At 37.3% G+C, this 14,109-nt stretch overlaps 1 protein-coding gene across 6 annotated transcripts in view; it reads right to left on the reverse strand.

Moving 5' to 3' along the window:
• Positions 1–14,109, reverse strand: part of GALNT13 (polypeptide N-acetylgalactosaminyltransferase 13) — a 539,320-nt gene that overhangs the window by 40,903 nt on the left and 484,308 nt on the right. For all 6 annotated transcript variants that reach the window (XM_055308339.1, XM_055308341.1, XM_055308340.1 and 3 more), the window contains one exon: positions 10,635–10,774. In XM_055308339.1, coding sequence (XP_055164314.1) covers positions 10,635–10,774 — 140 coding nt within the window. The remainder of the gene's footprint in view (positions 1–10,634; positions 10,775–14,109) is intronic.

Here is a 14,109-nt window from a genome sequence, read left to right on the forward strand (position 1 = left end):
TACTTTTCCTTTTTAAAGTAAGTTCTTTTTCAGTGGTTCCCACCTGCAAAGCTTTTAGAATATACTTCCGATTGGCCTCATCCTCATAGATTATGATCCAAATGCTCTGGAGAAGGACCAGGAGACAGTTTAAAGCTCTGCAAATGGGGATCCCTGGGTGGCGCAGCGGTTTAGCGCCTGCCTTTGGCCCAGGGCGCGATCCTGGAGACCTGGGATCGAATCCCACGTCGGGCTCCCAGTGCATGGAGCCTGCTTCTCACTCTGCCTGTGTCTCTGCCTCTCTCTCTCTCTCTCTCTCTCTCTGTGACTATCATAAATAAATAAAAAATTAAAAAAAAAATAAAGCTCTGCAAATGATTGGAGCGTATATTCAGGGTTAAAATCCCCTTGAGCAAGAGAACACAATGGAGTACTTGCTAGCTGGGGGCTTAGCTGTTTTGTGGATCATTCTGAAAACTCTGGGCGCTGATGGAAAGAAAAGGTGGTTTTCATAGTAAAGGTGATTCCTTCAGTATGCAGTGGGGAAGTTGAAGGGCAAACATTTCCAGCCGTCCCTGACAGGGAAGGTTCACATGGGAGACCACTTCTCACTACACAAGTCTAGCTCTCCTGTTCCTGCACTTTTCTGAAGAGTTGAGCAAAATTGCCTTCTATTTTTTGAGATCCCCTGGTTGGTTCTATTCATCGCTTATATTTTCTTTTCTTTTTTTTTTTTAAAGATTTTATTTATTTATTCATGAGAGACACAGGGAAAGGCAGAGACACAGGCAAAGGGAGAAGCAGGCTCCCTGCAAGGAGCCTGATATGGGACTCGATCCCAGGACTCTGGGGTCATGACCTGAGCCAAAGGCAGACGCTCAACTACTGAGCCACCCAGGTGCCCCCCTTTTTTTCCTTTAAAAAAAAAGATTTTATTTAAATTCAATTAGTTGACATATAATGTATTATTAGTTTCAGAGGTAGAGGTCAGTGATCCACCAGTCTTATATATAATACCCAGTGCTCATTACATCCTTAATGTCCATCACCCAGTTACCCTGTCCCTCTCTCCCGCACCCCTCCAGTGACCTCAGTTTGTTTCCTGTGATTGAGTGTCTTATGGTTTGTCACCCTCTCTTATTCTGTCTTGTTTTACTTTTTCATCGCTTTTGTCTTCACCTGGACTTTCCATTTTCTTTGTCCCTATTGTCTCTACCTCTTCAACTGGGCTTATTCCTTGAAGTTTCTCCTAAGAAGGAACTTCAGCTAGAGAGTTTTTAAGAATTCACAGGTCTCAGGTTGCTTAAGCCTTTCAGACATTAGAAAGGAGATTTTTCAGTGACTTACAAAGTAGATTGTGTAAAAACACCTCTCTCAGTTTCAGCTACTATTCTCAAATTGGCCTGAAGCAATTTCTTATGAGTATCTGTTGGCAATTTGGGTGTTATCTGGGTCTCATTTCCATGGGACATCCCATCGCTTTCCTTCCATGGAGTATCCCATGGTCATGAAATTGATAGCTCATATTTTGGGATTTGTGAGAATACTTGCCACTTAATTTTGTGGTCATGTTTTCTATCAATTTTTGGTTTTGCTATCTGAATGCTCTTTCTGTTTTAACTGTGTCACTGCTGCCACTACTTTTTTTTTTTTTTGATTTCCAAAATAGACTGATTTGGGGGAAATTCATGAAAAGAACCCTGTGCTAATTTGGATATGTTCTAACTATTCCACAAAGTGGTTTGGTAATTTCTGGACATGTAATATTACCTGTTCCTTAGAATATAGCAGGGGCTAAGAAGATACAAAATAGAAACTCAAGTCAAATCTGGTGAGGTTCCTAGACTTAGGATCTAGACTAAAAACAAATAGGAGCAGTTGTTTAGGACAGCTGTCAGAATGAGATGGGGTGACTGCTACTACCATCGCCACCAATAATAATAATTAGCAATTGTAATTGTATGTGCTATGTGCTGTTCCAAGCACTTATGATTGTAAGTAATTTATTACTTACCATCAATCTATTATCCTCATTTCATAAATGAAAACATTAAGATACAATGAAGTTAAATTATTTGCCCAAATAAGGAACATTATAATCCTGACATCCAGATAAGCAGGCAGTATTTGTCAAAAAGGATGTATGGAAGGAGCAAGAAGGATTGAGTTGTAGCCAACCAGAGTAAACATAACAATATTTCATTCAGATAATGGGAAGGTATATGGAACAAGAAACAAAAGCAGGCTAGAATCAGACGTAGGGGACCAAGTCAAGAAGACCAGATGCTGAGTGCCACACTGTTGGGCTGAGGTCATGTAAATAATTTCTGGCTATGGCCAAGATGATATCAGACACGAATAGGAATGGGACATAGAATGTCAGGAACAGAAGGATCAATAGCCAACTGAAATAAATAAATAAATAAATAAATAAATAAATAAATAAATAAATAAATAAATAAGACCCTTCATCTGGATAGAGACAATATCAAAAGGTTTATGTTGCCATGCACACTTAGAAGGCAAGTTAGTGTACACTGGGGTTGTTTTTAAGTCAATGAACCCAACACTATGGGTATCTGCTGTATTTTCTTAAAAATATAAAAATGATCACCAATGTGTACTGACAATCTTCATCAAACAAATCTTACTACAAATTGTAAGATGTCTATGTACCTTATTTTTTGAGATGCAAAGGATGATCTGCTTTAGGATGATCTTGTGTGGTTTTAAAATCAGAACCTTTCTAAGAATGCCCTGGAACCTCAAAGAACATTGTTTAAGCAAAAAAGTGAATTTTAAGAAAAACTTTGACCTTGTCACTGGTACCATATTATCTGACAACACCAATTACTTGGTCATGACATTAATTCTGAGAAAAATCTAGGCAAACCACTACTCATGATCTTCATTCATTAGAAGTTCCTTACAGATTCTGTTTTATGACCTGCATTCACATAAGTAGAGCACACTGGTAGATCTCAGGTCTTTTGGTTCTTTCTTTAAGTTATGGTATAGTTTTGAATATGTGGCATAGGGCCAACATAGTTTTCACTTTAATTGTTGTCTGCTTTGATTCCTTTGTTTACACATAATCTTTTATTGCTTGAAAACAATTTTTAATGACATAAAATTGAGAGTATTTTTTACCACTTCTGTTTTTATGTTTGAAATCAGCAAGTCTTTTTCTAAATGTTTCTGCTCAACAGCATCCTTGGTAATGTTCTTACCATTTACAAGTTTGTTCATTAGCTTTTGCTCCCTCTGCTGGATTATAATAGCAAGAAACAATGAGAACTCAATTTTTAAAAAGGGGCATTTACTCCTCCTCACCCTCATACCCTTGCATTCCAAAACCAATATGTAAAATCCATGCTAAAGATAATAATCTAAACTTAAACTAGCTTTTTTTTTTTTGCTTTAATTACTCCAACACATGCTTATCCTTCAATTGCACATTATGTTACTCATTATCGTTATTTTACATATGTCAACCTCGTTTGGTTTCTCTTTACTTGAAAAGAAGAAATAGGCACATTTGCAGTGAATTCCAGTTTAATGTTAATGTTTCCATATTATAATTGCTCTAGTGAATATGCATTTAAGTATATTTTCTCTTTACCACATTGTGCATAAATCAGAAGGATGAGTGCAAAATCTATATATTTAACAAGTCCAAGCTGACTGCTATGTATGTAGGGTTTAAAATGCCCTGTTTGGGCCTCAGGGCAGCTCAGTTGATTAAGCATCTGAGTCTTGATTTCAGCTTGGGTTATCAGGGATGTGAGTTCAAGCCCCAAGTAGGGCTCTGTGCTAGGCATGGAGTCTGCTTAGGATTCTCTCTCTCCCTCTCCCTCTGCCCCTCCCCCATTCAGGTGCTCATTTGCTCTCTCTCAAATAAATATTAAAAAACAAAATGCCCTGATTAATGACTACAAGATCTAAAAATTCTGATTACATGAGTACTTACCCCTGTGCAACACATACACAAAGTATAGAACGTTAAATGTTTTCTTTCTTTTTTTTTTTTAAGATTTTATTTATTTATTCATGAGAGATACAGACAGAGAGACAGAGAGGCAAAGACACAGGCAGAGGGAGAAGCAGGCTCCATGCAGGGAGCCCGACATGGGACTCGATCCTGGGTCTCCAGGATCATGTCCTGGGCTGAAGGCGGCGCTAAACCACTGAGCCACCCGGGCTGCCCTAGAACATTAAACATTTTCATTTATTTTGGTGGATAACAAAAGCAAACAACAAGAACGCCAGGAGAATTCAATAAATGCCTAACTGGCATATAGTTTGTAACCATTTTTGTGTGTGCCAATATCTACCTGAGTAGTGAATTTAGAATTAGTTCTAGTCTAATTCTCAGCAGTGTGAAATAAAAAATATTTTTTTCAGGTGATAAACTCACTCATTTTGTCCACAGGTGGGCTACAACAGTCTTTAAAGTTACATCCAATGAAGAGTAACATATTTTTTCTGTACACAGGCATGTTCAGTTACCCTACATTGAAAATCAGCTACTCAGTCCCAAAGAGTTTGTGAAATATATCGTGTGTAAAGAGAATGTGCACATTAGTGTATGTCATCTAAAACAAGGCTTCCGCACTGGTTATCCTGATGAAAGATCAGGAAGGCTGTGAATCTATAAATAGATCTCCTGATTACCAACAGAGGGTAAATCTCTAAGCATCTTCGCGTCTGACTTTGGCAGTCATTGATTGCACCCTTAATCCCTGCAGCCAAGCAGCTTCACCTGCCTATTTTTAGTTACATAAATTTGCTTTTTAACAATATTTACGGAAAACAGTAACGATATGTACCAGAACCTTAACTCACTATTATTGTTAAAGGAGACAAAAGGCATAGGAGTTCTGAGGTTGAGTAGGCAATCTGAAATGCAGAGACTAATGTCTAAACATCTTCAAAGCCATATGCAAGTATAAATGGTAAGCCTCTAGAGTTAAGTCCCTTGGCTACAGAAATCCACTTCTCCCTGTTGCCCTACATAGCTCACAATACATTTTTTTTTCTTAAATGCTGGCTTGTCATAGGCCCCCAAATTTGAGGTCTTACAACTTTAGAATCCCATTTTTCAATGCTTGAATTCGCCTTTATATTTTCAAGATCAAAACCGGACATGTTAAATCTATATAAGCTAAAAGGCTAGTTAAGAAAGAATTTAATGCTGCAAAGAACTTGACTTCCTCATTCCATTATGATATGCTTGCTGAGCCTAAAAGGCACATGCTTCATTAAGCTACTTAAAGGTTTTAGTTCAAAGCAATTGCACAGCTTTTAACTTCCCATTGGAAATTGCATGTAATTCATGGGCTGGGTAAAGAATATTTCAATTACCTGAATAAAATTCAAACAGCAAATTAAGATACTGATATCAATAATTTTCCTAATGATTATTTTGGTGTGATCTAGGATATTTGCATCTTCCAATACAGCTAAGGGAGTTATAAAGAGAAATTGACAGATAAGAGCTAATATTCACCAATACACTGCAATATTACATAATAGGTTTTGAATAACATTGAAACTGGAGGAAATTGTAAATTGTTAAATCCTACCAATTTCACTTTAAGTGATGAGGGCATACAAATATAAATAAATAAGTATATATATATATATATACACACACACACACATACACACAACAAAGAAACAATCTATTGTCTTGTTAAGTAGGTTGGACACTTGATACCTCCTTGAGGCTCTATTTGCAAAGAAAAAATACCTTCATTTATAAGGAAAGATAGCTTTTTATTTTCTTCTAAAAATGGTTAATGGTAAGCAATGAGAAAGAAAAATGTTTAAATAAATGTCTGTTATCCATTAACAGTTCATTCCAAACTCATTATCAAAATGTCTGTCTTAAATTATGTATACATGACTATGCAAAATCAAATTGGGAAGTAGTGCTTGGTAAAATTGTCCTTCTGTTTCCATGGAAACAGATGCTGGATTGTATCTCTCTTTAAGGCTGGTTTTATTTTATTTTTATTTATTTATTTATTTATTTTAAGGCTGGTTTTAAAGTGGAAAACTACAGCACATTAATACCCCACAAAGTTTAAAACAACACATTCTCACAGATTTAAAAAAAAAATTATTGGGGGTTTTGAAGCAGCAGTTTATATAGCATGACTATATACTTCATGTAGGACATCTTTTATTTCTCTAAATTTCTTTTTTTTTTAATTATTTATTTGGGAGAGAGAACATCGGGAGGGGTAGAAAGAGAGAGAGAGAGAATCTCTAGCAGACTTCCCACTGAGTGCAGAGCCCAATCCGGGACTTGATCTCATGGCTCTGAGATCAAGACCTGAGCCAAAATCAAGAGTCAGACACTTAACCAACTGAGCCACTCAGATGCCCCTATTTCTCTGAACTTCTTCACTATTTGTTTCTTTTTTGCTACCTCTCCTGTTCCCATTTCAGCAGAATGGCTTAAGAGCAAAGGGCTTCCCTTATTTGACTTTGCATCCTTAGCATGTAATACATAGGTTCCAAATCCACTTCTTATTTAATGAAAGCATTCTTGAATAAATAAACTGTAATAATACAAGCTATTTGGGGCACTTGGGTGGCTCAGCAGGAGCATCTGCCTTTGGCTCAGGGCGTGATCCCGGGGCCCTGGGATCGAGTCCCACATCGGGCTCCCCACATGGAGCCTGCTTCTCCCTCTGCCTGTGTCTCTGCCTCTCTCTGTGTGTCTCTCATGAATAAATAAATAAAAGAAACTATTTTGTCTTTCTAGCGATAAGAAAAAGTGAGCATTAGTATCAGACTAACATGTCTTTGAATCCTGACTTTACTAGCTAGCTCAGTGACCCACGGGTGAATCACATAAAGTTTCTACATATCAATTTCTTTTTAATTTTATTTATTTTTTTAAATTTTTATTTATTTATGATAGTCACAGAGAGAGAGAGAGAGAGAGGCAGAGACACAGGCAGAGGGAGAAGCAGGCCCCATGCACTGGGAGCCCGACGTGGGACTCGATCCCAGGTCTCCAGGATCGCGCCCTGGGCCAAAGGCAGGCGCCAAACTGCTGCGCCACCCAGGGATCCCTCAATTTCTATTTTAAATTGGGATCGTAACAAAACCCAAGTCATAGAGTTGAGATTTTTGAATAACGTAATTGTTATAAAGCATCTAGCATAATATTTGACTTAATAAGAAATCAACAAATGGTAGCTATAATAATTACGATAACTGTTACTACTGGCGCTCTACTACTTCTTGTGCTAAATGCTCTAGATCTTCAGTCATCACCACATCCCTTTATGATTAGCTACACACTGCCAAAAGCTACAGAGAGAACACCTAGTGCCACTCAAGTTGTAAGCAATGAGGTCAGGATTTCAACCTTCCCCTGCTTGCCTCCAAGGCCTGGAATTTTTTTAAACAACAAACTGCCTCTTCTTGGATATGTCTCAAAAACCCAGGAAGGCACAGTCTCTTTCAAACTATTTCTGTACATTAAAATATGGCCGTCTGACCTATCACAGACGACAGCTAATTTAAAATCAGTAGGTTGTACCAAGGAATTTGCCTGCAGTATATTTTTACTTTTTCAGGAAGTCAGTTAATTAGGTTTCCCTGATTTGGTGCAAGAAACCATAAAATTGGATTTTTACCACAGAAGTAAACATACAGTTTCTGTTTTACAGGCCTTTCTCAGGAATCACTCTGGTGGCCCCAGAAAATTTCCAGAAAGTCCTCCTTACTCCTATCTGTTTTGTTATAAGGCCCTGCTCATACTCCCTTTTAGAACAAGTAATAAATGTTCACTCATCAGCGGGGGCTACTGACTGCAGTGGGAGAAACACTAAACAAGAATAGAAACATCCCCTTCATCTTAGGGTATGGTCAGGTTCACAATTGTTCAAACAAACTTTTCAGCAAAGAAATGTAAGTATTAGATATGGGGGATCTTCAGAAGCACTAGATCATAACAACTGGCATGCAAACTGTTTTATTTTGTTTTATTTTATTTTATTTATTTTTTTAAGACTTTATTTATTCATGAGAGACACAGAGAGAGGCAGAGACACAGGCAGAGGGAGAAGCAGGCTCCCTGTGGGGAGCCTGATGTGGGACTCGATCCTGGGACCCCTGGGGATCACACCCTGGGCCGGAGGCAGATGCTTAACCACTGAGCCACCCAGATGTTCCAGTGTTCTAGTTTAAAAAGCACTTGCATAATTGATGTATTGAATATAAACCCCTGTAACATCAGCGCATAAATAAAACTGTTTCATATTTGAAAACAATGGCAACAACCCTCCCCCTTAATAAAAGCAAACAAAAATTTTAAAAATAGAACCCTGAGGCACAGGAATATTAAGTAACTGGAGTCACACTTAGAAAGTCATACAGGGGTGGCTGGGTGGCTCAGTCAGTTGAGCAGCCAACTCGATTTCAACTCAGGTGATGATCTCATGGTCCTGAGATCAAGCCATGATGGGCTTGTGCTCAGGGAAGTCGGCTTCTCTCTCTCTCTCTCTCTGTATCTCTGTCTCTCCCCCTTTCCTTCTGCCCCTCCCCCCAGCTCACACTCTCTCTCCAAATTAAATAAATAAATCTTAACAACAACTAAAGCGAAAGCCATACATTCACTGTTATGCCATGTGAAACTTTGCACTACATTATTCAGATTAAGGTTAAAGAGATGTAAATGGAAGGATTCTATAAAGAGATATTTACACGGCTAATAATGAAGAGGAGATCTGACGACTAGAGCAGGGATGTGGACACAGAAACACAGCCTTTAAAAGACAATCCAGCTACGGTTCCATTAGGTTTCAGTATTTTTTGCTTTAATTATTTTCTAATCAATCAAATTATGTGTATGGATTAAAGTGAGAGAGTGGATAAAGTTACAGATTATTACTTTTGGCAAATGAACCAAAAAAGTGTTAGATTGTACTCTACACATTTTCAGATATTCTACTATTATGACCTAAAAAAATGGTAGTTCCAACCTAAGGACAAACTTAATTATTTTCCAAGTGCATTGTATAATTTCTGTCAAAATGCTTTAATTAAACCCAATATTAAATTAGTTTTGATTCCCAAAACTAATCCCTACTAAGTGGGAAGTTACCAATTTGGGACATATAATTAAGAAATGGTTCTTATTTCAGGCAACTGAATACATATTATGAATATGTTTATATGATCATTATGAAGCCAACTACATATTTCTATAGATAATGGATATTTTGGAAAACAATGGTAGAGGATCTATGGTTTTCAGTGGGCCTACAAAGTCACCACGATTTCAGTAATAGCACTAAGATAGGCTCAGTCAGTTCAGCATCTGCCTTCAGCTCACGTCATGATCCCAGGATCCTGGGAGGCAGCCCCTGTGGAGCCCCACATGGACCCCCATTCGGAGCCTCAAATCAAGCCCCATTTCAAGCCCAGTACTGAGCCCCGAATCAGGCTCCCCACCGAGCAGGGAGTCTGCTTCTCCCTCTTCCTCTACCCCTCGCCAGCTCATGCTCTCTCTCATGCTCTCTGTCTCTCTCAAATAAATAACATCTTTACCAAAAACACTAAGGTATTACTTGTCGGTTTTTTTTTTTTAAGTTTTATTAATTCATCACACACACACACACACACACACACACACACACACACACACACGAGGGGGCAGAGACCCAGGCAGAGGGAGAAGCAGGCCCCACGCAGGGAGCCCGAGGAGGGACTCGATCCCAGGACCCCGGGGTCATGCCCTGGGCCGAAGGCAGCGCTAAACCGCTGGGCCACCCGGTTGCCCTTACTTGCCGTTTTTACTCTCACTCCTCGTGAAGTACAAGGAGTCCCGCAGAGGCTACGTGGTATGTGCTGCACAGTAGGCCGAATACCAAAACAGACACAGGACTCCAGGTAACTTCTATTAGGCCAAGCAGTAATGCAAGTTACAAAACTATAATTGATGCTGATCTTACTATCTGACTTTACTTTGGAAAATATGTTTTTAAAAATGCATTATTGGGCAGCCCGGGTACCTCAGTGGTTAGCGCGGGCTTCAGCCCAGGGCGCAACCCTGGAGGCCCGGGATCGAGTCCGGCGTCCGGCTCCCGGTGCATGGAGCCTGCTTCTCCCTCTGCCTGTGTCTCTGCCTCTCTCTCTCTCTCTCTCTCTCTGTGTGTGTGTGTGTCTCTCATGAATAAATAAATAAAATCTTAAAAAAATAAAAATAAAAATGCATTACTTATATTAATATGTAATGTATAACATTGTTTTTAATGAATTAATAAATGGGTTTTACAGTTCTCAGGCTGAGTTTCAATACAGTGAATATTAATAATTTTAACCCATCTAAACCAAAGCTCTTGGGGTTCACAATAAATTTTAAAGAGCGTAATGACCAAAAAGTTTCTGAACTGTTGATAAAGAAACAAGAAGATACTATTTAGTTAAACTATCCTCTTACTTTCACCAATTCCAATGATAAAGACCTTTATGGTCCTTGAGACCATTAGTGGCTTGAAAAGTTATTTAAAATAGATCTATTTAAAAGCCCTCAAAGCATTTTATTCATAACATAAAAAATATTGAGCTCCTTCGAAATTGCTCCATTTGCAAAATATATTTATAACTTAACCAAAATAAATAATTCATACCTCACCAAGTGAGTAATAACGTCTTGGGATCTGGGAGTCCGGATAGATGTTTTCAAGGTACCAAGAAAAGGGCTTACACTTCAGATTTTCTCTTAGTGTTTTTCTGACTGACACATCTCCATAATCCACTTTGACAACACCTGGAAATTTTCAGAGAAACACGCAAATCAGTTTGTGCTATTTTCGACTTAGTACGGTTTCACTCTGTTTACTTTGCTATCAGTTTTTTTCCCTCCATAATTATAATTCCATCAAATTCAATTGCATATGCAGCTGCTACTACACTGATTTTCTTACTAGGAACCAATTAGTACATGAAATAGATATAAAAAACAGCTTTTCCTTTGGTTATGACTTTTCAAATGCAAATATTTATCACCAAGTACTTATACTTCTTAGATTGAATAATTAATCAAATAAGTGTAAATTGGTATTAATTTAGCATCTCATAATCAAAGCTTAACTGAACTGTGTGATAATGTGGTTGTTCCTCTTTAACAAAAATTCTAATCCTCATATTTTCGAAGTGTCTTTTATTCACTGCCATAAATTTCATGATAAATTTATTTAAGTATGATCCCCACAATGAATACTTATGTGTTCTAACTTTTTTCTTCTTGAACTTTTATACTATCTAGATTTACCATAGACCTGATTTTTCTTTATTTTTTCCCTGTATTCTTTTATGAGTTTATGTGAGCCACCTCAAATACTTGGATAAGTAAGTCATTAAATAAATAAACTAATATAAAGAAATGGCTTATACTCACATGTGAGCATTAGAATTTCAGTTCATATAATAGCAGAATATATGAAATTAAAAGTATATTTCCTTTGATGATCATAAAATGGTGCTTTCTAGTTGAGAATTAAAAATAACAATTTTTTTATAAAAAAATACTATGGTGACATGATTTGCTCGTTACTATCAATATTAAAAATTATTTGGCCGAAATGACTAAATAACTGAGAGAAGATTGCGTTTCCTAGATTATGTTGACAAGATCTGTGTTTAACATGTTTCTTTAAGATGAACAAGCAACCAGACTTAGCACAGAAAAAGAAAAATGGCCCAGTTCAGTATATTTTATGCCAGCTAAGCAACAAAACCTAACATTTGTTTCATAAAAAATGAATAATATTTTAGACAATTCAAATGTCTATAAATAATGACATTATTTGAGTTGCCATATTCAAAAGTGGCAACACTCTTGAAGCTTATCATCTGTTAGTTTCCACCTTTCCCTACTATTCCTCAAAAATTCTTAATTTTTGTTTTTCCAAAATTAAATGCCTTAGTGTTGTTAGAAAGCATTCCGATGATACATAAGCAGCCAAACCATTTCCTTCTAAAAGGCAGTATTGATCTTTCTAGCTGGTGTTTGGACAAAAAACAAGGTCTTTGGGGGTTTTTAAACACATAAATATTTGCTTTCAAAAGAATCCTATTCAGAGCTTGCAAAAAAGAGGCTGGAAAACATTTACAAGATAGATCATTACAAGAATTTCTCTTTGTGTTACGGGCTGTATCAATTGCAATGATCTAATAAATAGTCTTGAAATTCATATAAAGAAATTCCATTGGACCCGGGGAGGGGAAAGGGGCACTGTAGCTTCAGAGGATTTAATTCACTAGTTTTGCTGTTCTGTTTCATTTTTGAGTGGGCAAATTTAATTGAAATGGCTTATTTATGTATCAGTATTCTTCCTTTTTCATCATAATAAAATGTAATAGTCCTGGCTCCAGAATTTATCCCTAGGAAGCTTTTATAGTCAGTTTCTGATTGGACAGGAGTTTGAAGATTCATTTGCATGTATTTTACATTAGATAAGAAAAAATATTAATTGCCCACATTAGATTTGGCATAGATTTGGTTGGTGGAAAACGACATACTATTGAGAGAAGCTAAAATCTTCTTACCCTACCATCGCTAAGCCACCCCTTGGTATTGCCACTGCAACATGGGTTTTGTCTTGGTTTTAGATAATTACTTTAATTACTGTTATAAAAACACAAAAATACTGTGGGCTTATCATAATATGTTGGTGAGGATGTTTTTTTTTCCCTCTGTAGCTATATTTTCATACTTTAAGTGATATACTATGACAGTTAATATCCAAAATTTATAAAGAACTTATAAAACTCAACATCCAAAAATTAAGGCAGAAGACACAGACATTTCTCCAAAGAAGACGTATATAGATGGCCAACAGACTCAAGAAAAGGTGCTCATCGTCACTTATCATCAGGGAAATGCAAATCAAAACTACAATGATGTATGAAGTCACAGCTGTCAGAATGAAAATCAAAACACAAGAAACAAGTGTTGGTGAGGATTGGAGAAAAAGGAACCCTCTTGGGTGGTTGATGGGAATGCAAACTGGCACAGCCACTGTGGAAAACAGTATAAAGTTTCCTTAAAAAGTTAAAAATAGAGCTACCGTATGATTCAGTAATCATACTACTGTGTATTCACCCAAAGAGTATAAAAATACTGGGATGCCCGGGTGGCTCAGCGGTTGAGCACCTGCCCCTGGCTCAGGTGTGATCGGCGGTCTCAGGATCGAGTCCCATGTCGGGCTCCCTGCCTGGACCCGGCTTCTCCCTCTGCCTGTGTCTCTGCCTCTCTCTGTATGTCTCTCATGAATAAATAAATAAAATCTAAAACAAACAAACAAACCTAATTCACAGGGTACAAGCACCCCTATGTTTATGGCAGCATTAATTACAATAGCCCAATCATCGAAGTGGCCCAATTGTCCATCAATAGATGAACAGATAAAGAAGATGCGCTGTATGTGTGTATGTGTTGATAGATAGATAGATGATAAATAGAAAAATAGAGATCTATCTCTATATATAGATATATATCAATATATATTTACTGATATATAGAAATATTAGTCAACCACACACAAAAAAAAGAGTATAATCTTGACATTTGTAATGACTTGGATGGAGCTAAAGAGTATAATGCCATGTGAAATAATTGAGGGAAAGACAAATACCATATGATTTCACTCATCTGTGGAACTTAAGAAACAAATGAGCACAGCAAAAAGAGACAAAACAAGAAATAGACTCTTAATGACAGAGGATACAATGATGTTACCAGAGGGGAGGTTAATGGGGGATGGGTGGAGCGAGTGATGGCAGTTAAGGAGTGCACCTGTTGGGATGAGCAGTGAGTGGTGTATGGAAGTGCTGAATCACTGTATTGTACACCTGAAACTAATATAATACTGTATGTTAACTATATTGGAATTAAAATAAAACAAAAAAATAAATAAAAACGACTATTAGTTGAGCCCTCAAAACCAAGTGAGATATAATGTGAGAGACAGCAGTAATCATCCAGCATTCATGTGTTTCTCCACATTTTTCAGCCCCTGCAGTTAGGCAAGGGCATTGACTGCTCCTAACCAATAGGAGAAAGGCACAAATGTGACTTGTCTTTTTTTTTAAGATTTTCAA

Source organism: Nyctereutes procyonoides, unplaced genomic scaffold, assembly GCF_905146905.1.
Source record: "Nyctereutes procyonoides isolate TBG_1078 unplaced genomic scaffold, NYPRO_anot_genome, whole genome shotgun sequence".
NCBI lineage: Eukaryota > Metazoa > Chordata > Mammalia > Carnivora > Canidae > Nyctereutes > Nyctereutes procyonoides.